Source organism: Motacilla alba, chromosome 4A, assembly GCF_015832195.1.
Source record: "Motacilla alba alba isolate MOTALB_02 chromosome 4A, Motacilla_alba_V1.0_pri, whole genome shotgun sequence".
NCBI classification, from domain to species: domain Eukaryota; kingdom Metazoa; phylum Chordata; class Aves; order Passeriformes; family Motacillidae; genus Motacilla; species Motacilla alba.
Genome location: NC_052045.1, coordinates 15,187,958 through 15,211,408, shown reverse-complemented (window position 1 = coordinate 15,211,408; position 23,451 = coordinate 15,187,958). Strand labels below are relative to the sequence as shown.

General features: G+C 44.4%; 1 protein-coding gene across 1 annotated transcript; it reads right to left on the bottom strand.

Moving 5' to 3' along the window:
- MTMR8 (myotubularin related protein 8) lies at window positions 1-23,253 on the bottom strand. Its single transcript, XM_038122751.1, has 14 exons — window positions 23,149-23,253; window positions 21,523-21,645; window positions 20,469-20,631; window positions 18,201-18,358; window positions 16,577-16,705; window positions 15,292-15,426; window positions 13,456-13,588; window positions 11,932-12,041; window positions 10,913-11,038; window positions 9,271-9,320; window positions 8,509-8,709; window positions 8,011-8,139; window positions 6,699-6,825; window positions 1-4,015 (listed from the first exon to the last, which is right to left on the bottom strand). Exons 1-14 carry the CDS (start codon window positions 23,170-23,172, stop codon window positions 3,788-3,790), a joined length of 1,836 nt encoding a protein of 611 aa, XP_037978679.1. The 5' UTR covers window positions 23,173-23,253; the 3' UTR covers window positions 1-3,787.
- Between the last annotated feature and the right edge of the window lie 198 nt (window positions 23,254-23,451).

The following is a 23,451-nucleotide window of genomic DNA, read 5'->3' as shown; positions in this document are numbered from 1 at the left end:
GGCAGCAGAGAATGCTCCAGGATGCTCCAGGGGCAGGGAACACTGCTTTTCTGGGCAGCAGAGAATGCTCCAGGGGCAGGGAACACTGCTTTCCTGGGCAGCAGAGAATGCTCCAAGATGTTCCAGGGGCAGGGAACACTGCTTTTCCGGGCAGCAGAGAATGCTCCAGGATGCTCCAGGGGCAGGAGCACTGCTTTTCCGGGCAGCAGAGAATGCTCCAGGATGCTCCAGGGGCAGGAGCACTGCTTTTCCGGGCAGCAGAGAATGCTCCAGGATGCTCCAGGGGCAGGGAACACTGCTTTTCCGGGCAGCAGAGAATGCTCCAGGATGCTCCAGGGGCAGGAGCACTGCTTTTCCGGGCAGCAGAGAATGCTCCAGGATGCTCCAGGGGCAGGGAACACTGCTTTTCCGGGCAGCAGAGAATGCTCCAGGATGCTCCAGGGGCAGGAGCACTGCTTTTCCGGGCAGCAGAGAATGCTCCAGGATGCTCCAGGGGCAGGGAACACTGCTTTTCCAGGCAGCAGAGAATGCTCCAGGATGCTCCAGGGGCAGGGAGCACTGCTTTTCCGGGGAGCAGAGAATGCTCCAGGATGTTCCAGGGGCAGGGAACACTGCTTTTCCAGGCAGCAGATCCCAGCTGAGCTCAGGACGCTGCAGGGCTCTGAGCAGCTCCTCACTTCTGCTCTTCAAACATCCCAGAGTTGCCCCAAAACCAAAAAGCTTCTCCTTCATTAGTTTTCAAACCATGGGCTCGTGGAGAAAGAGGAAACCCTGGAATCTTTTCCAGCCCCTAAATTCCAGCATCAGCATGAAAGGCTTTTAATACATTGCACCCTCTGCTTGAGCCTGCACACACGAAATTCAAGAGGTTTAAAGCTATTAATTTTTGGGTTTGGCTCTGTTTTGCCACTGGAGTTAAAAGCAGCAAGATTACTCCAAGCTTACCACACTGAGTAACCTGGTGGTGGTTTTACACACTTGTAGTAACACTGGAGTTTTGTGGAGATGACCTTTTTAGGAATAAGGCAAGATTATTAAACTCCTCCAATGGCAATTCCGAATGCAAAGCAACATACAAACATTTCCAGGAGCCTTCTGCAAGCTGGATTTGTACAATTAACCAATGGCACCTTTAAGTCCTTCAGCAGTCAATCAAAACCCTCTCCAGTTTTGGATCTCTAATGAAAATTAGAGAATTTATTAAAGATATTCAAAGAAGTGATGATCCATAGAACATCTGATCCTAAACAGTGCCCGTCTTCATGCCCCATTTTCTCTCAGATTTGGGGATGGATGTTGCCCATTACCCCATGGAAAGAAAAGACAGGGCTGATCCATCAGTCACACCAGGGTCAGTGTTTCCAGTTTTTCATTTTTAATCAATCAATCAATCAATCAATCACTCCTGTAGCTCCCACTCCTTCCTTGCCAACAACTTCATTTAAGTCTGACAAACCCTCAATACTAAAAAACTTCCTCTTTGCCATTCCAGGCAGTGGAGAAACTCTGTGCTCTCTTTTTCCCTGGATCTTTCATGTGCTTTATAAAATAGGTATTTTCTTACCCAGAGCAGCCACTCAGGGAGGTTTGGGTTGGGTTTTGGACACTGGATCTACCCAGTGATTTCACCATGGGTTAAAAGCACAGGAGCAGAGTTACTGCACTTTCTGCTGTTACAATGAAATGTTTCTACTTTCACTGGAGATTGGGAAGGCTCAAATATTTTCAGCTGGCTTCCAAAGTTTTTATAAAAGAAAAAAATCTGATTTGAAAACTTAATGGCAGCACCTGATTGAAACAACAGCATGAGAAGAGGCAGAGCAGCATCCTGAACAAAGCTGCACGGGGGATTCTGTGCAATTCAGCACAGAACAAGGACAGTGGCACAGCTTTCCTGGGGAGGTGAATCCTCCAAGCCCCCAAGGCCCCACCATGATCTCAGAAATGTCCTCAGGCCTTGACCTTGATAAGCAGCACCCTGAGCTTATCAGGAACACTGGCTGCTCCCAGGGCTGGAGTACAAACTCCTGGGTTTAGCCACCAGCCCTGGAATATGATTTTTCTTGCCTGAATAACAAGCCAAGTGGAACATTTTTGTTATTGACCTTTCAAAGGAAGATATAACCCAAATTGCAGCCAGGCTGGAAAGTGACTCTGATAAAAGCAACTCTCAATAAACAGGGAACTCGAGGGGAATTTTTCCCAGGGATACACCTGGACCTGGTCCTTGGGGCTGTGCCAGAGCCAAAGCACTGGGAATGCTGCTCTCCTGGATTATGGAGTACTTTGGATTTGTGAGATCAGCCTCTAAGAGAGCTCCTGTTGTGCTTATAGGGAATTCTATATAAAATTCCTCACCTGCTGATTCTCTGCTGTTGAGTTCAGGTGCTGCTACTGATTCTCTGATTCCAGGAAACCTTTAGGCCTGAACTGTGGATAATTCCAGGGCTCAGTCTGGGAGGATGCTCCACTCTGAACCCTGTGACTCAACAGGAGAATCTCCCTCATTCCCTTTCATCCTGACTCTTTTTCATCTCCAGCCTCCATGTTGGCTGATTTTAGTTTTAGTTTGCTTGATTTTCTATTTTAGTTTTTCTCTGTGTGCTTTAACCATTTAATAAGTAACAGACTGAACTCTGCCAATGAATTTGGTCACACTTTTTTATATCAAACCTGCTTTTGCTGATGCCTCTCCCAAGGATTCTTTGGGTGACCTCCAAGCACTCATTTGTGACACCCAATCCCCGGGAGAGAAGTCCTTGCTTCTTCCCAAGTTCACTGCCATGAGAGATACTGCTCATGAGACAGACAAAACATCCCTAAAGTTCCTGGAATCTGAACATTCCCTAGAATCACTCAGCAAGTGATTTTATCATTTCAGGCCCCATTTCAATAGCAGAACACAGCCCCATCTGTAACTGCTGTCTCATCAATGATTCCAGCTTGGAGCAGAGTTACTCTCTTGCTTCTTTTTAACCAAGATCATAAAATAAGAGAAAAAAATTCCACATAAATGTTCTGCTGTCTTCCCTCATTTCCAATCCTCCTTCTTATCACAAATCCATGTGTTATGGGCTGGCTCTGCACTCCCATCAATAAAGGAAGTCCACAAAAGCTGGTTCTTCAAGAGGTCAGCTTGGAAAAAGCTGCTGAACTCAGGGGAACAGCAAAAACCCAGGAGAAGCTGCAGCAGCAGAAAACCTCTCACGAACACTGACTACAGACAGGACCAACAGCACACTGCAAACTCCAGCACAACCTGCAGCGGCCTGGCTGGACACGGACACAGTCTCAGAGAAGGCACAGGGGGTTTGGTTTTGTGTAACAAATATGCATAGGAAACAAAACATGAATCAGTTCTGCTACAAGGCAAGGGTCCATGCAGAGATTCATTCACAGCTAAGAAAGGTTGGGGATTTTTTATCATTTGACGACGGAATGACATTTTTTCTTGTTTTAAGATGACCTTGGACCACCACTGAGAAGAGAGGGATTTGCATCCTTCCTCCTGCAGTTACTGCCCAGCTCCTCATGGAATTGGCAAGATTTCTTCAAGCCTCAAACAGCAGAGCTGGCAGGCAGCCCTAACCCTCAGAAATGCACGTGTTGCCACTGAAAGCCAAGTTCTCAGGAATGCCAGGCAGGCTCCTGGCAGCTCTGCATCACCTGAGCTGCAGGAGGTGTCCCCCCGCAGCTGCTCCCCCAGCCCTGCACACCCCTACTCACACTCAGCTGCAAATGGGGGCCGCAGCAGCTCCCCAGAGCTTCTCCCAGCAGCTCCCAGAGCTCATCCCTGGTGCTGGGCCTGCCCATCCTCCCCGGAGGCTCCGAGATCCCGGGGCTGGGCCGAGCTCTCCTTGTGCTTCTGGTGCCCCAGGGAGGGGCCATTGCTCAGCACAGGGGCTGCTCCCTCTGCACAGTCCTGAGGAGGAGTCGGGGCTTTGGCAGCAGCAGCTCCTGCCTTGGGTGAGGCGCAGCCTTTGCTGGGCAAGGGGCCGTCAAGGACAGGGAGTTTCTGCACAAATAAAAAGGCATAAAAACAAATAATTAATACCTAGATGCCAGAGAGGGACAAAAACCAGGTGTCAACACAACAACAGCCCTGTGGCAGTGCCTCTTTTCCAGCTCTGAAATCCAGCACTGAAGTAGCTGGACACAAATCATCAAATGCCTGACACAAACATCAGAAATACCTGGACACAGATCCTGCCATGTCTGACACAAACATCAGTGTTTAACCAAGAAAGCTGAATAAAGCTGAAGTTTTCAGCATTCACATTACCCCAGCAAAGGCCACTGATGTTCTTCTCACCGGTGTATTTTAAAAACTGTATTTTGATTTGTTTGGGGGTGTTTGGGGTTTTTAACACATAGAGGTTTGTCACTGAGCCCTCATTTCTACCCAGCTGTTTGATTCTTGTGGTTTGATTCATCTGTCATTTACACTGGCTTGGTGTCAGCACCTCCTGACCTCAGCCCAGTGATTGTGGCAGTCCCCTGCAGAACAGGGACAAAACAAAGCTCCAGTACCTTGAAACAGCAAAACCATCAGTTATTGTGATGGAGCTTTTAATAACAGACAAGGCAGAGTATCCATGTTTGGAGCGAGGTAAGGATGGTCTTTACTCTGAAATGAAGGGCTGACTTGGATCCTGGCCCTACAACAGTGAATGGCAAAAAAATCCCCACAAAACAACCCCATTCACACTTCTTAAACTAAAATTTTAACAGGATTCACTTTCCTAGGAGGGATATAAAGAGGTATCTTTTCTTACATTATTTTAAGACCTGTTTACTAAATTTGCATGAAATGTCAGTATATTTACCTGATTTGATTTTATATGATGGGAAAAGGGGAAATAAATGCCAATATTTAGATATATTTATATTTTATATATATGTATAATTTTATACAATAGATGAATATGATATAGATGCATAATGTATAATTTATATATTTAATGGCCAATATTCATATATTTTATATACATGTAAAATTTTATACAATGTATTTATACACTACCTATGTATGTACTATGTATAATTTTTATATTTAATGGCCAACATGTATATATTTATATTATATATATGTATAATTTTATACAATATATTTATATCCAATATATTAATATATATTTATATATTATACATTTATAGACCATATATTTGTATAAAATATATGTATAATTTATATATTTAATGGCCAATATTTATATATATTTTATATATTTGTACAATGTTATACAATGTATTTATACACTACCTATTTATGTACTATCTATGTATAATTTATATATTTAATGACCAACATTTATGTATTTATATTATATATATGTATAATTTTATACAATATATTTATATCCAATATATTAATATATATTTATATATTATACATTTATAGACCATATATTTGTATAAAATATATGTATAATTTATATATTTAATGGCCAATATTTATATATATTTTATATATTTGTACAATGTTATACAATGTATTTATACACTACCTATTTATGTACTATCTATGTATAATTTATATATTTAATGACCAACATTTATGTATTTATATTATATATATGTATAATTTTATACAATATATTTATATCCAATATATTAATATATATTTGTATATTATACATATACCATATATTTGCATAAAATATATGTATAATTTATATATTTAATGGCCAATATTTATATTATATATATGTATAATTTTATACAATATATTTATATCCAATATATTAATATATATTTCTATATTATATATTTCTATATTATACATTTATATAAAATATATTTGTATAAAATATATGTGTAATTTCTATATTTAATGGCCAATATTTATATATATTTTATATATATGTAAAATTTTATACAATGTATTTATACACTACCTATTTATGTACTATGTATAATTTCTATATTTAATGGCCAGCATTTATATATTTCTATTATATATATGTATAATTTTATACAATATATTTATATCCAATATATTAATATATATTTGTATATTATACCTTTATATAAAATATATTTGCATAAAATATATGTATAATTTATATATTTAATGGCCAATATTTATATTATATATATATGTATAATTTTATACAATATATTTATATCCAATATATTAATACATATATATATTATACATTTATATACAATATATTTGTATAAAATACATGTGTAATTTATATATTTAATGGCCATAATTTTTATATATGTATAATTTTATACAATATATTTCTATCCAATATATGAATATATATTTATATACTATACATTTATATACAATATATTTGTATAGAATATATGTATAATTTCTATATTTAATGGCCAATATTTATATATTTTTAATATATATGTAAAATTTTATACAATGTATTTATACACTACCTATTTATGTACTATGTATAATTTATATATTTAATGGCCAGCATTTATATATTTATATTATACATAGGTATAATTTTATACAATATATTTATATCCAATCCATTAATATATATGTATATATTATACATTTATGGACAATAAATTTGTATAAAATATATATATAATTTAAAATATATGTATAATTTCTATCTTTAATGGCCAATATTCCTATCTTTCTCTACTCTTTCTGTTGGAAGGCCAGTGTTGATCTCAGTGAACCCTTCCAGCCCCCGGGATGTGCAGCCCTGGTGCCTCACGTTTTCCAGCTGGGCTGCGCTGTCCTCCAGGGTCAGCCTGTGGCTCAGGCAGCTCAGCAGCCGGTCCAGCACACACTGCTTGGGGTGCATGCCCTTGTCAAAGCGGTTGTACATCCCACACCAGAACCTCAAAAACAGGCAAAAACCAGCAATTATTGCCAACAAATAGATGCCGGTTAATATTTTTAATAAATTGAGATTAGGAATTAATTTGAAAACCTGCCACAGCCTTGGATTATTAAATTCAGTAGCAATGGGAGACTTTTGTTCAAGTTAAAAAACCTGGCAGTAAATATTAGAATAGGATGAAAATACTTTTTTAAAATAGCAAATTTATTGGAAGCTTGGGCAGCTTATCTTCTACTCCTTAGTTTGCCCTGATGCCTCAGGTTTTAGCTTTGATAGTTTTCAGATTCTGTGCTGCTTTAGGGTGTGGGTCTGGGTTCATATTAGGGGATGGTGAGCTCTCTGCACAGAGCAGGGAGACAAAACAATTCCTGCTCTAGCTGGGGACCAAGGACAAATGATCCAAATCTCAGCCCAAGAGCACAAACACCGTGGGCTGAGGAGAGAAAAACAAGGATGGGACTGCATGGGCTAAAGCTGGGATTGGACAATGAACTGCAAGGTGCAAATGGAGCAGAACTGATCCAAGGGAGAGACCCTGGGACCAGCTGGGATTTTTGGGACCATTTTGGTTCATCTTGGGTGCAGCCCTGGCTGGGCTCTTGTGCTGCCCAAGGTGGATCCATTGAGGCCTTTTAATAAATCCCTGCTTTATTCTTTAGCTCTGTCCAGCCTCTGCTCTAGGGCAGCCTCCACAAGGCATCAGCCCAACCTCCCAACTTTCATTTGCACACACAGAACTTAAAATCCCACTTTCATCTCCCTCTCTCTCAGCAGGGCCCAGGAGTGAGGCAGAAACAGCTTGGGAAAAACCCTGAACCGGGCACCAAAATTCTTGCTTGAAAGACTTCCTTAATATACATTAAAAAGGAGGAAAAGAGGAACTGTTTCAAACACTTCAGTGTGACAGAGCAAGCAGTCAGGGGGTGTGTGTGGGTCTATCTGAAGTTCTGCTTTTCCTTGCCTTTCCCCACCTTCTTTTCTCGACACCAAATTACAATTATTACTTTAAATTCCAGCATCTGAATTTATTTTACCTTTGCACTGCTCCTCTTATTTTATGCCTGAGGAATGGAGGGGAAAGGTAAAACAAACCAAGCTAATCAGTGCAAATTTATTTGATTTAACCTGAGTTATTAATGAAAGAAATGTCCCACTCCTTCCCCTTCTTAGCTGAGCCACTTACTGGAAACTGAAAGGTAGAGTGTTTGGTTGAAGCTCTTTGTAAGCTGTAAATCCTCTGTACAAAGGATTTCTCAACTCCTGCTTCCTCTGTAAGAGGAAAGGCCACAGGGAATGGGTCTTCTCAAAGATTCTGGCAAGTACAAAGAACATCTGATCACTAAAAAAAAGCAGCAAGTGGATTAAAAACTGCAGCTGTTGGGAGCAGAATTAGATTAAAGGAGCTCAGAATTGTTTTTATGCTGGATCTGATTGATTTCATAAGCACAGGATATTAAAATGGACACTCTCCTGTCCAGAAGAGGTATCTGCAAATTATTGTCGTGCTCCAAACCAAAACACATTTTTGGGATACAACTCATATTCTTTCCTCCCGTTGGCTAGGGGTAAAATTGCCCTGATAAATGGTTATGTTCCACAGTCTCCAATTCCATAAAGCACGCCCTTTTCCAGACATTCCAAGGCATCTGTGACCTGCTGGCTGCAGGAGCCCCCAGCTCACCTGAGCTCCTCCCTGTCCCTGTGGCAGGTGCCCAGGAAGTTGCCAAACTGGCAGGAATAGACGTGGTCATGGATCTCCAGCAGGAAGCGCTCGCTGAACTCGAAGGAGCAGGGGAACTGCTGCATCAGCTGCCACACACACTCCACAAACTGTGTGAACACAGGGGACACTTCCTTGGGGTCCCCATCCAGGTGGCCACACCTAGAGAGGTGCAAAAAGCAGAATAAATCTTCTGTCACCACCACAAAATGTGCCCTTGCCATCAGTGTTCTTCCAGGTCAGGTTTATGCTCTGATCTTGGGAAAGTGGCTGAGATCCTCTCCCAGGGATGGCTGCAGGAGAATTACCAGGTCTGGCTGGAGCACTGTGGATAGGACAGAGTGGGGTCACCATCCCTAGAAGTGCTCAAGAGATGTGTGGATGTGGCATTCGGGGACATGGGTTAGTGCTGGTGCTGGGTGCTGGCTGAACTTCATGATCCTGGAAGTCTTTTCCAGCCTTCATGATTCTGTGATTCCATGATTAGCACACCTCAAATAATAGAATTTTGCAGGTAGAATAACACTCAGAATTCAAACCATGATTTTGTAAAGCAATAAGAACACAGTGATGAAATAACAGCCTTAGCAGACCCTGGCTCTGTGTCACCATTGCCAATATTTTCCCAGCGTTTTCTCCTTTTCATTTCAATTTTTCATGGGATCCCCTCAACTTGCAGACAGTTTTGGTTTCACTCCCCCCAGAGGAACGTGCCCCTCTCACCTGTGTGAGAACTTGTGGCCCATTGCAATCCACTCCTTTTCTATCAGGACCTGCAGGTTCAAAGCAGGGATTAAGAAAAGAGCATTAATTTGGTTAAAAAAGCAAAATGAAACCTTTGATGTTAAAGCCTAAAAAGCAGACAACCTGCTGACCCTATTGCTATGAACATATCCCCAGAAATCAATGGGAACAGGAACTGTGATTTATAGATTATCCAGTTACCAAGGCAATGGCCCTGCTGGAATCAGAACTCATTTCAAAACTATCATTTTGAGGGAGTTTCTAAGTTGTTAAAATAATAATATATAAATATATTGAGCTTGAAGAATTAACAGCTTAATATTACATTGTGCTATTTAATTTGGAAAAGAGTCAGCAAAATAAATCAGCAACTGGAGTTCAACAATGTTTAACAGACAAAAAGAAATATAAGAAGTACAGCTGTGTAATGAGGAGTTCAGGATGAAATCAGAACAACTATGTGGCATTTTTAAAATAGATGCCTGTAGTTATAGAAAATAAGAACTGTTATAATCGGTTTTCCTTACAGATAAATATGATAAAATAATCTGTTTTCCTTACAGAATAAAAATAAAATAATCTGTTTTCCTTACAGAAATAAGATAAAACAATCTGTTTTCCTTACAGATGTCTCACAAGGAGCCACATGACTGAAGCTGCATCCATCTTTACTTTGTTGGATCATGTTTAAAGATAATTCCTGCTACCATCATCCAGGTTAAGATGAGGAAGGCAGAAACTCACAACAGAGTTCTCAGGAAACTGCATTTAAATTGCTTTTTGGATTTTTCCATTCCTTGCACTGCTGATGAATTAATTTAGGAATAAGCCCATGTCAGGGGACTTGTGCCTACAAACCATGAGGACAGACAGGGATGTGTCTGTGTCACTGCTCCTGAGTGAAATCCTGTTCTCAGTTCATGCAGGATTGTTCAGAGACAAAACCCAAGCAGATGTTTCATGTGCTGATGGAATTTTAACTGTTAAAAGACTGTAGTATAATCCAGAAACAAAAACAGAAACAATAAAACCAGCATGGAATGCAAAGAAACAGTCCTGGCACTGCAAAAAGCAAAATCTGCATTGTTCTGATTTCAGGGATTCCTTCAAGGAGCTCTCCAGAGACAGAGCAGCTCTTCAGGTATTTAACCTGAGATGAATGGAAAGAAACATCACAGACTGCCCTGAATTCATGCAGGGATGGCTGCAAATTAAGAAAAAGCCTGCACTGGATGCAAACAGCCAAATTAAAATGAAATGGCTTTTAAAAAGGTGTGAAAAGATGCAGGTTTGACTGATGGACAGGGGACAGGGTTGAGTTCTCCCAATTTCAAATCCCAGCAGGTAAGGGACCTGCAGGACAAACTCCTCCAGCACTTTTTGGTGGATTGCTGCCAGAGCTGGATCCTTTGCTGAGATCTCTCATTAGTGGCTCCCGTGTAGACATTGCAGGAAACAAGGATTTGGGAATTGTCATTCAGCTGCTGCCGTGCTGCTCACAGCAATTCCACCTCGTTACAGAACCAAAGCTGCTTTATGCAGGTCACCCATGCTTGTCCCAGGAAATGGCCTGAGCCCTTCCCCAGAGCCTGCTGGCACTGGAACTGCAGCACGTCCTTACCATGAAGCCTTTGAAGGTCCTGTAGAAGGGGTCCAGGAGGAGGCTGGCCAGGGAGCAGACCTGGGCCGTGCGGTCCCAGCCGTCGGAGCAGTGCACCAGCACGCTGGCCCTCTCCTCCCTCACAGCCTGCAGGGACACAGCACAGAGCTCAGGGAAAGGCTGTCCCCCACCTGCACCACCCCAAAACCCCTGGGGAATGGTGGCCATCTCTCCTCTGGCCTCTGGAAATGCCCCAGTCCATCAAGAGAAGCCCCAGCTCCAGCAAAGTGGTGCAGCAGGCTGGTAAAAACCAGCCCCTGTGATCTCTGGAAGGCCAAGGATTCCCAGGCTCTTCCTCTAAGGAAGAAATTTGGTGGAGGAATAAAAAAACAGTTGGACACTTAGGGATTAGAACTTCAAGATAAATTAGAAGAGTTGAAGCCAACTTCCCCCTATCCCATCATCTTTTGCCACTTAGGACAGGAGGGAAACAAAAGTTTCTTGCTCGTGATGTGGGCAAATTGTGAGAGACAACCAACGTTTACTACTCACTCCTCTCACCACACACTTCCTGCACACCCTGTACTACTCCTGAGTGACTTCCTTCCTCCTGCCTGACCTGCAAAGCCACCAGCTCTGCAGAAATGACGACTGTGTTGAATAATCAAAATTAGTGTCCACATCATATCAAACCAGGAGGAAAGAAACCAGCCAAAACAATCCCTCAATTCAAGCAGAGCAGCGGATGAATAATGAGCACAGGGTTAGGAGTTGTTTGCACTGCTACACAGAAAGGTTTGTAAAGGTAATTTATTCACATTTTGTGATCTTATGTTTCACATGAGCTCTAATAAAGCCCTGGTACAATACACGACACAGGACCTGTATTTGTCTAGCAGTTGCATGACCCAACATTTTTGGAGAGATTAAACCAACCTGAAGAACACCTTCTCCTCAGAGCCACCTTCCCAACCCTGCAGCAGTCCCCAACACAGCAGGAGGCATTTTGGAAGGCAGCTGCAGCTGGAGAGCAGCTTTACCTTGGCCAGGAAGACACCTGCATCCATCACAGCCTTGATGTGCCGTAACCAGCCCGAGTTCTCCAGCCCCGTCAGGAAATCGCTCATGGAGGGGGACTTCATCTCACACACTGGGAGCACACACAGGGAGTCAGAACAGCATCCCCTGCACCTCCTCATTATCCCCCTGAAAATTTTAAGTGCTTGCAGCAATATACTGTCTAAAGGACACGCTAATGGTTGTGTATCTAAAATTCATAACTAAAAAATCGCTGGTTTTGTGAGAATTTGAGGCTCTGGAAATCTCCTCCCGCTCTTTGTTTAAAGGGTAACTCATTATTTATTCAGCTGTGTTTTTTTCCAGCAGTGAGCTGGAACTTCTCTAATCACCATCTCTAACTCTAAATCACCACCACATCTACAACCACTCACTGACTTCCCAAAGATTTGAAGTTCTTTCTCTCTAATTTAGAGGCAGAAATAACAAATCTAACCTTGAAGGCAACTCAGCTGCTCTAATGAAACCCAGAACAGAAAACACTTACAGTAATAAAGTTCAGAACAGTCCATAAGCCCCAGTGAATGAGATTTTATCACTGCTGGAGAAGAACACGGGAGCAAACAAGTTTTTATTCTGCCTATTCTCCCACCACAAAATAAATCTTCAGGAAGAGGCAACTGAGGACTCAGAGTTGAGATCAGGCCACTCTTCCGGGTGGGAACAGCCCCATTTGTGTCCAAGGTCACCATGGATCCTGCAGGGCCACCTGGGAGCACCAATTACCCAACTATTTTGAAAAAAGATGAGTATTATGGTGGTTACTAAAATATTAAACTCCTATTTTGGAGGCCAGCATTTGAATTGCAAAATTGTCCAAAATTCTATCAATGAAACTCTGGGCCTCGTTACCCTCTCGATCCCCAGTCTCAGGTTTTGCATTCTTTTGCCCTGTTTTGCATTCTACCCTGTGATCACAATGAGCTTAATTACTCTGCATTTTCACACATTTATATATTAAAACATTAATTTAATACATTTTAAAGGAGTTTGGTTAAAAGTAATCAGAAATAAATGAAAAGTTAGAATGAAGTATGCATGAGACTCAAGTCTTTGGAAGATCATGCATTTCAACTCAGAAATACTGTTAATAATCCAAATACAGCAAACCCCAAAAAGCATTTCTGAACAACCTCTGTTGGTTTTCCTTCAATAAGCCATGAAGCAGCAATGAGACTGTCTTAGCTATAAAATGTAATATTTCTCTAACCTTCTTCTATTAATTTGGCACATCCATCAAGGAATGTTTTCAGTATTGGTTGCTATTTTTGAACCACTATAAAACCAAGCATAAGAACAAAGAAAATGTCAAGCAGGAAAGAATTTTAACAGCATCAATACTTTTAGCCACCTGAATGCAGCAAACAAAGCAAGATGCTGACTTTGCTTCCAGCAGAACACATTTGTGCATGGAATATTTGGATGTCTGGCAGGAAGTTCTGTCCAGAGGGGTAAGAAAGACAAACCCCTCCCAGGGCTGTACCCACCTTCCAGCAGTTTCTGCAGGCTGCTCCTCATCACATGGATGTTTTCTATGCCAATGAATTTAAAACGAATGTTTTCATAATTATCTTCATTCTCATAGCCCTTCCCAGCAGCTCTGTTGGCCATGGCATTCAACTGGCAAATTCAAGGAGCAAGAAAAGAAAGAGAATATCACAACAAAATTCTGAGAGGCTGTTTCACAAGTCTTTTTTTTTTTGTTTTGTTTAAATCTCTCAGAAAATGTACTGGACAAAGCTGTTACTCAGCTGTACTTCCTCACCTCCCAGACAGTTCTTTTAGCTGTTTCATTAAAATTACTGCAGTTCATTAGTCAGAGGCTCATTAAAACCCTGTTTAGGGTAGCATAAACCCCCAGTTTCTGCTATCAGAGACACTAAACCTGCCCTAACTGAGTTTACCTAAGGGAATTCAGAGACAGGCACAGGAAAGCAGAACTAGGAAAGCCATTTTTAACATTTTTACATACACGGCAGTATAGAAATAGTAAGGGAATTCCCAGTGTTCACAGACACATATGCACAGAGAAAATTAAGCCACCTGAGGGAAACACAGAAACACTGAAGTTGAGCAGAAAGAACAGAGCAACTGCAAGACAAAAGCAGAAAAGAAGCCAGCTGCTCTAACATTCCCCAAACCAGTTCAAGAGCTACCAGGACATCTCTGGTGGGGACAGAAAACAGAGCAGCTCAACCCCCCTGATCAATGTGGGCAGCTTTTGGGAGAGAAGAGTCAGATAGGGTGCAGACACTTCAGAACTGTAAAATAACCCCAGTGCTTCAGTTCTGCCAGAGTGGGACAGGTTGGCTTACAAGGAGAAGTGTCACCAATTATAAATTGTCCCCTTGTCACCAAATGCTTTAGCACAAATTGACACCAGTGAAGGATTTCAGTGGCACATCTCTGCCGCTGGCAGCTGTCTGTACCAGAAGAAATGCACATATCATTGCAGAACAGGGATCTCTAGGAAATGTCACACTAAAAGCCAAAATACACACTGGAGCAAGATGTGAAACACTGTTTTCCCCAAAAATACACTTTCTTGCTTGCCCTTGCCACAGTTTAACTAAACTTGTAGTTTATATAAAATAACTGCAATATCTGAACAGTGAAGCAGGTTCTCAGAAAGCTCCATTTTCAAATAATCAGAGCAAGTTAAATCTTTGCATTTAAATAATTGTGAGCTATGAAAACCCTTGTGTTCTAATTGGCTTCTAACAACACTCCTAACCCATATGTTTACAGGAGAATCATTGGAATTGGTTGCTAAACTCAGTCTCTCAAGATGACAGTCATTAAAATTCTCATTTTGCAAATATTTCCTTTTAAATAAACCCTCAGCTCTCAAGTTCTAGCTCCAAATAGTGGGGCTGAGTTGTATTAAGCTCCATCATGAGTCTTATTTTTTAAAGGAAAAAAAAAAGGGGGAGGGATTGCTTTTCACAGCTTCACTTCCTCCCAGATGTGCCAGTAAAAGCACTTCAGCCTTGTGGAACTGAATCCTGAGGCTTCTCTCCAACTCCACTTCCAGTTCTCTCCTTTATCCTTTAGGACTCTGCAGGAAAATGCTTCACTGTCCCAGCCAGGTTCACAACTGCCAGTTCCATCAGGTCATCCTGAACACAAACCTCAAAGCCAGGATACTCCAGGAGGCAAAAATCCTTAGGATCAACTTCACATTTCATTTGTACACCCTGGACCAGGAGCCCGATCCCACATTCCTCTGCAGGACCGACCCAGAGTTGTGACAGAATGAACTGGAATCAGCATTGCACATTCACACGAGAGATTTAAAAGCAGCCCAGAGCCCATGGAGGTACCTTTGGCCTCGTGTCTACAACATACATGAAGGGGCAGCCGGGGTTGGCCTCTCGGATGGCCTGGAGCATCTGCTCGTCCTCCAGGCAGCGCGCGCTGAACCCGGCCAGGGGCTGGCTGCAGCGGCACAGGGCAGCCTGCAACACACACACCGAGTCAGCCCTGCTCCCCTGCCCTCCCCCTGCCCCAGGATTTCACAAAGTGACAACTTTGGGCAACTTGGAGTAGTGAGGGTGAGGAGGCTCCACCTGCTCCGCCCGATGGTCACCACCCCAAACGTCAGCAGTTCATGGAATCCCAGAACAGCTGGGTGGAAAGGACCGTAAAAATACCTCATTCTGCCCCCTGCAATGGGCAGGGACACCTTCCACTATCCCCAGGTGCTCCAGCCTGGCCTTGGACACTGCCAGGGATCCAGGGGCAGCCACAGCTGCTCTGGGCCAGGGCCTGCCCACCCTCCCAGGGAACAATTCCTTCCCAATATCCCACCTGACCCTGCCCTTTGGCAGTTTAAGATCATTCCCACTTGCCCTGTCACTATGTTCCCATATAAAGCCCTTCTCCCTCCTTTCCACGAGCCTCCTGAAAGTACTGGAAGGCAGCAATTTCTCATGTTTTCCATTTGGTTTCTATTTCCAAACCATTCTTTTGAGTTTTCCTTATCAGTTTTGCTGGTGGACATTCAGAGCAGCACAGGGTGTATTTTAAGGAAATTTCATTAGTTTCCAGCACAACTCCAGGCAGTGCCCAGGTCAAGGCACGCTTCCTCAGGAAAACAACAATTTGGCTGTGACTGAATTTTCCTAAGATCAGCATCTAAAACACTGCTGAGGCAGCAAAGTTACAAATTTACATTCTGGTCTTCAGTGGAAAAAAAAATGAAACCTTCACTTATTCTGAACTAGTGGGGATTTATTTCAGGGTGGTTCCTCCTCTTCACTACTAAGAAAATCCAGCCGAGTCAACATATAACTTGGTAAAACATTATTCAATATAGCTAAAGAGGAGATTAAAAAACCCCACATCAGAAGGAATTGCTGAAAGCTGATTAAGAACAAATTCCCAACAGGAAGCTTGGAAAGTCTGTGCTTTTGGCAGAGCTCTGGATGCATTCCAAGTGTTTGCCTTCAGCTCATTCTGTGACTCAGAATGAAAGCCATTAAGAGAAGCACAGTTCTCAAAGGCCTCAAATCTAATAATTATCTTATTCTTTCCTTTCATTAGAAGGGAACTGGACAAAAAGAAGAGCCCTCATTCCCCCCAGGCAGCAGGCAGTGAAGCACTAACATTGTTTTCCTTGTACAAGTAAGAAAGCACCGGAATCCGCCCTCGGCTCCTGAACCTTGAACTTCCCATCACCACGGCCTTGGTGGCAGCTCGGGGCACCACGATCTCAGGAGGGTATGTGCTGCAAACCTGAGAGAGAACAGAAAAAAAAGCCCAGATATTGCTCCTGAGCACTTCAAAATTCACGAATAATTCATCTTTAGCTTATTAGGTTATGAGGTACTCAGGAAAACAATGCAGGAAACAATCAACTCTGCAGCTGAACCTAAAAACTGGACTGCACAAAGCAGCTTCAAAGAAGTTCTTTCAATCCAGAAATGTCATGGAAGTTTCTAAATTAGAGTCACAGAATGGGTTGGGTTGGAAGGGACATCAAAGCCATCCCACCCCTGCCATGGGCAGGGACACCTTCCACTGTCCCAGGGTGCACCAATCCTTGTCCAACGTGGCCTTGGACACTTCAGAGATCCAGGGGCAGCCACAGCTGCTCTGGGAATCCTATTCCAGGGCCTGCCCACCCTCACAGCCAAGGATTCCTTTCCACAAAAGAGAAATTAACTCTACTTTTAAAAGTTCTCTCTAAATGTTATGCAACTTGAAAGGCACTTCCAGCACTCAGGTGGAATCCTCAGAGAGCAGCTTCATCCCTTCTCCTCAAACAAGCAGTCTTTGCAGCATGGACTTCAAAGATAAGCTGCTCTCCAAGCCCGGCTTTACATCAGGCTTGACAAGTCTAAAACACAGGCTGGAAACCGTGAGGAAACTCTAAAGCACCAGCGAGTTCCACTGCAGCAAGCAAAGCCTCTGAGTGATTACTGATTTGAGATGGCCACAGCAGCTACTGGAAACAGCACCTCTCACATCAGAGCTCAATTCAGGCCCCCACAGGCACAGGCAGGTAAAACTGGCAGCACAGGCTTGTATTTCTTCAACTCAGAGCTTAAAGTAAAGAAAGTTACCAGGGAAAGAGATTCAGGGTTATGAAGATGTTGGTGTCTTCCTTGAAGTTGCTTGCCTTGCTTTTCAACAGCCAGGTCTGACTGCACACAGCCCCAGAGGAAATAAAAAGGGAAATAATGTGGAGCAGGATTTTGAACAAGCTTGCTGACAAATGCTTTTGTTTCATGTTGTTTAGATCCAAGTTGGCCTTTCAGGGAAAATAACAGCAGCAGGCAGCTCAGACTGAAATGACAGAGGGCCCTTAGGTAGCAGAAGATCCAACTGAGAAAGCAAAAAAGGCTCTGTTTTCCACTGCTGTTTTTCCCTTCCTTCCCTAGTCCCCCTCCACTCTGCCTCATTTCCCACCAATCCAAAGTGCTGCCATTTCCTTCTCTCCTCCACATCTGTCACCAGCCAGGTGGGACAGGCTTTGGAAATACCAAAAGCAGCTCAGGGTACTTGAGGCTTTGCCTAACAGATGGGTTGACATTTCTGCAGAAAAGCAAGGCTCTGCTCCCTTGCCAGGGGGATCAAACACAACAAGGTGACTCTCCTGGAGCACCATCATCTGCAACTCCCCATCAAGATGATGTGCTTTGACTCAGACCAAGCGAGCTCCTTCCTCCCCGAGGCAGGAGCAGGGCTGTCATTAACAGCAACGATGGCTCCTCTGGGCAGGAATTACCTCATAGTCTTTGTTAATATCCGTTATTTCCCAGGAGTCGTTGGGGATTCCCATGCGCTGGTAATCCAGTTTCAAATCAATCAGTTTCCAGCCCATCTCCCGGCTCTCTTTGGACATTTTAGGGTTGTAAGAGAAAGCATAAAGTTCTTCGGGTTTCGCTGGGAAGAAGAAAGAAAAAAATCAAGTTAGAGATGCAAAGACTCCCAGGGAGGCCAAAACTTCTGGAAATCAATGACTGAGTGCTACAGAGGAGCATTCAAAGTATTTAAGACTTCTCAACCTTTTATAGATTTTTGGTTTGGGATAGTACCAAGTGCTGAAATTCATCCTGAAATCCCCAGGAACTTCCAATGCATTAATTCTAACAAAGTGTTTTAGCCCCAGTTGGAAGAAGTAATTTTTCCTGAACTGATGATTTCCTCCTGAATTCATTGTAGTAAGCATGTGAGATGGGATTTATATCATAACAATTAAGCCACCCATGAAAACATGGACTAAAAGATCCATTTTCTGTGAAGAGCTCATACAACAGCTCCTGCACACCTGTAAGGTCATTGCTCAGCAACAAATTCTGAGACTGGAACACATGAGGGATGTCTGGAACATTGCTGTCAGCCCAACAAAGGCTTCAGGCTGGCTCTGACAAGTGCCCGCTTACCATCCCAACGTCCTTCCCTCTCTTCACAAAATGCAAATCTAACCAATAACTCATCCAGCTGATTCCCAAGGCAGCTCCAGAGACAGAGGGAAACCTGTCAGAGGCTGATAAAGCAGCTGGGTACTGAGCAGGTAACCCAGAGCTGTCCATCACATGTGTGCAAATAACCAATAATGATGTGCTCTGCCAAAAATTCATGAAGGGAGCACACTCAGACATCTTAAAACAGCAAAAATGCACTGTTACAATCAAGAAGCAGAAGAAAAGAAAGAGCTACAGCATTTACACAGTTGAGACCAAAGACAACTGGTATGAGCCCCTGCAGTGACACCTCCCACGCTTCAGGCACTAACCAGACCTCTAATTTTCAAACCTCAAAGAGCAGTGACAGCTTTTAAATGTAACACCACAAATCTGCCAGCTACAGCATCAGAGGCAGAACTTCAGAACTAAGAAAACTCCAAAGAGCACAAGGCGGGTGCTGGGAATAGACACAGACCTTAATATCAAATTAAAAAACATCTAAACTGGGCAAAGCCCATTTCTCCTACAGGATTTCCAGCCCAGCCCTGTGTGAAGGCCAGCAAGAAGCTGCCTAGTGTCATTAATTCCCCTCTCTCAGCCTGGTGACACCATCAAAAACTGCTACTACAAATGACATCCTTGTAATAACACAACTCCAAAATGGGTTCCAGCATCCCAATCGCAAAAGCAGAGGCTGCCAGAGGCAGAAGCCAGGTAGGAGCTCAGTGGAATGCTGTCCTGCAAGAAAAGCCTGAAGATTTACCCATGCTGGAATAAAAAGCTGGAGCTAGAAGAGAGCACAGGCTTTTGAGGGTGTCTGGCTCACACCGCAAGAGTGACTCCAAGTCAGGGCAGGGTGAAGCACAGGCTTCACTGAGCAAGCACTGCAGAGCAGCCTAACCATGCTGCTGGATGCACAGCCAAGATGCCAATTAGTGGGATTTGGGAATTCTGTGAATGCCTGGATCAGCTGGAAAGGGCAGAACTGCACACAGCCAACAGCTGGCTGTCACAAGGGACTGACAGGGGCCAGGTCTGGGATATGAACTTTGCACAGCTCTCCAGAAGTTCCTCATGGGAGACCACATCACTCCCACTGCCAGAGTGACAAAATCACAGAGAGCTTTGGGTTGCAACAGCTCATCCAGTGCCACCCCTGGGACAGCTTCCACTGTCCCAGGCTGCTCCAAGCACCACTGTCCAGCCTGGCCTTGGAACTTCAAGGGATCCAGGGGCAGCTACTCTGGGCACCCTGTGCCAGGGCCTGCCCACCCCCACAGAGAAGGATTCCTTTCCAATATCCCAGCTGACCCTGCTCTGTCATCCCTCCTTGTCCTGTCACTCCAGGCTCCTGTAAACAATCTCTCTCCATCTTCCTTGGCTCCCAAGACTGTGTCTAGTTTGGAAGCAAATGTCCTGCTCCACAGAGCCTCAGCTCCCTGAGCTCTGCCATCGTCCCTGGTGCTGGATGCTGATTCTGATCCCACTCCCTCCCTCCCAAACCCAAGTGTGGGGCAGCAGAGCTTCCCCAGGGCTCAGCTTGGAGCATTCCAGAGATTCCCAGGACACATTCCCAACGCCAGCACCTGGCTGGGAGAGCTTGAGCAGGGAGGTGAACACGTCGTGGCAGTCCCTCTCCTGCCCAATCACAAAGTGAGCCACGTGGAAGTTCTTGCAGTGGATGAGCAGGGGGTACCCAGCCGTGGTCAGGGGCAGCTTCTCCACGCTGGAGATGTGGTGGTGCAGGATCTGGAGAAAAGGGAATAAACATCATTTGTCACTGATAAAACCGTGAGCAGTGCAAGCAGATAGGAAACCTCTGTAATACAATCAGCTGTTTATGCTTCCTGCAGCTAAGGAGCAGCAGGAAAGGAGTTTATTTGTGACATCAAACATAAACTGCACCCAAAACCCAGGGAACTAAAGCAGGACCAAAAACCCCACAGATTTACACAAACTGCTTTCAGAGACAGATCTGCAGCTCAGTTTACCTGATGCACTTTGCTTTCCTTTCACCTCCATATGAAACACATTCTGTCATTCCCATTTCACCTTAGAATTAACAAAACAGGCTCATTTCAGGCTAAATCTGCACTTCTAAAAGCTGCAAATTTACGTTTAGTGGTCTTGTATATTGAGTTTTAGATAGGAAATTACAGAAGTTTTTTACATTCCTTGAACAATTCCGTGAGTAAACTCTGTCAAGTCACGTCACCATTGTGCTCCTTTCCTTCCAAACCAGCTGTTTCTGCGAAGCATTTGGTATCAAAATGCTCTAAAAGACCACTACAGCCCTGGAATTCCCAAACCTGCTCATTCTGGAAATGAGAGCATTAAGCTCCAGGACAAGGGGGAATGGCTCCCACTGCCAGAGGGCAGGGATGGATGGATATTGGGAATTAGGAACTGTTCCCTGGGAGGGTGGGCAGGCCCTGGCACAGGGTGCCCAGAGCAGCTGTGGCTGCCCCTGGATCCCTGGAAGTGCCCAAGGCCAGGCTGGACACTGGGACTTGGAGCAGCCTGGGACGGTGGGAGGTGTCCCTGCAGGTGTGGAATGGGATGATCCTTCAATTCTCTCCCCATCCAATCCATCCTGTGACCTGAAGCAGCTTTCCCAGGTGTGTTTGCAGCCCACCATACCCATGTTTCCTTCCTGACTTCAGCAGAGGCGTCCACGTAGATCAGGTGTGTGGCTGTCAGGTACAGGGTCCCACTCGCTGCCTTCCTGCTGGCATAGCGATCCAGCAACTTCACGTTTTCCACCTGCAGCAGGAACACAGCATGAGAACACCACAGAATCCCAGGACTGCTGAGGCTGAAAAAGCCCTCTGGGATCATGGAGTTCAGCCTGTGCCCAATTCCCACCTTGCCACCCAGCACACATCCAGCTGTTCCTCGGACACCCCGGGGAGGGGGAATCCAAACCTCTCTGGCAGCCCCTTCCAAGGCCTGACCACCCTTTCCATGGGGAAATTCCTCCAAGTCCACCTCTGATGGAAGCACTGCCTGTTGAGCTCCATTCTTTCAACTTCTAATACACAGCTCATGAAGCAAGACAGAAAAATACAAGATCTTAAGTGTCCCCTGCAACAACAAGCCAGCCTTACACCATAAACTCAAATTATTTCTCCATGAATTAAAGCCATAAAGGTTAAGCAAACAGCCGTGGTTCAGCACCAGCAAACCCTAATAGGATTACTGGATTTGTAGCCAAGATGATCCCAGTTTGTTACTGTGTGAGGCTGCAGAAATAACAAGACAAAGAACTGCGAAGGAAAGACTTGCCTGTGCTCAGGCTGATCAACATGTTGCTCTGAAAGGAACAGCCCTCTCCAGTCTGACTTCCCACTGCTCATTCCCTGTTAGTAGCTACTTCTTGCAACTCACTTCCTGGCCCCCAAGTGTATTTCATAAACCACACCAAGCTAATTAATAAAAAACAGCTTTAAAGAACTCAGCGCACACATAATAAAATATGTTACAGCGCTGGATTGATTTTCTCCTGGCCTATTTGCCGCCTAATGAACGCAGATGGAATTTTTCTTTCACCATTAAGCAGAAATAACAGGAAAAAATAATTGGATGGACAATGAAAACAAATGTTTTAGCAGCAAATGACAGATTAGTTCTGGATATTGAATGTACGAGCTTCCTTATGTCTCAAGTACAAATGGAAAATCTCAAAAAATAAATTGGAGAGTTGAGGCCTGGGCTCGGTGTCCTCTTAGCAGGTTTTGTTTTTCAGCAGATACAACTATCAAGTACAACATTTCCCTTCTCAGGGCACTACAGACATGCAGCACCAGCAGAGCACCTCAGAGCAGGGGGTGAGGAGCATCCCCACCTAACGTCCTACCGAATACAACGAGTAACAACAACCTTCATTGCAGTGAAGGATAAAATTAAATTATCAACTGCTGCCTGAATAAATGCAATTCCATTTAGCACAACATCCCCGGAGCTCCTGTTTGACTTAATTCAATGGGAAGAAGGGAAAAAAAAAAAAACAAAAGCCCCCTTTGGTTCCCTCCTTGTGTCTGAGAGGAATCTCCGCGCTTTGACAGAAAGGAACCATTCCGGAATCGCCCCCAAACCACCTGGGGCTCTGCCCACCACTGCAACCCCCTCCCCACAGAGCGCCGGAGCCACCAACACCTAGGGACCGCGGTGTGACCCCCGACCCGCAGCCGCTAGGGCCGTTCCGCGGCGGGGGAGCGGCGGCAGCGGCGGCGGGGAGCGGGCCGATGCCGCGGGCGGCGGGGTTACCTTGGGGGTGCTGATGTGCTCCATGGCCGCCCGGCCCCGCCGTGAGGGGCCGCCCCGCCGCCATCAGGGCGCGCGCGCCCCGCCCCGCTCCGCCCCGCCCGCCTCGCGAGAGCCGCGCGCCAGCGCCGCCATCTCGGCTGAGGGCAGCGCTGAGGGCAGCGCCCGCCCGGGGCCGCCGGGGCGTGCCCGGACCGCGGGGAACGGGCCGGAGAGCACGGGATACACCCGGAGAGCACGAGGTGTACCCCGACCTGCTGCCCCGAGCCCTCGGGATGCGGCCGGAGCCCTCAGGATGTGCCCGGA

What these genes read in the sequence shown, in the direction of transcription:
- MTMR8 (XM_038122751.1), bottom strand. Translation starts at nt 23,172, where the DNA reads ATGGAGCACATCAGCACCCCCAAG. An exon ending in AGGGACAGGGAGGAGCTCAG is followed by an intron (nt 8,140 to 8,508) that starts GTGAGCTGGGGG and finishes TGTACTTGCCAG; the next exon opens with AATCTTTGAGAAGACCCATT. An exon ending in GCGCAGCCCAGCTGGAAAAC is followed by an intron (nt 4,016 to 6,698) that starts GTGAGGCACCAG and finishes TTATTTGTGCAG; the next exon opens with AAACTCCCTGTCCTTGACGG.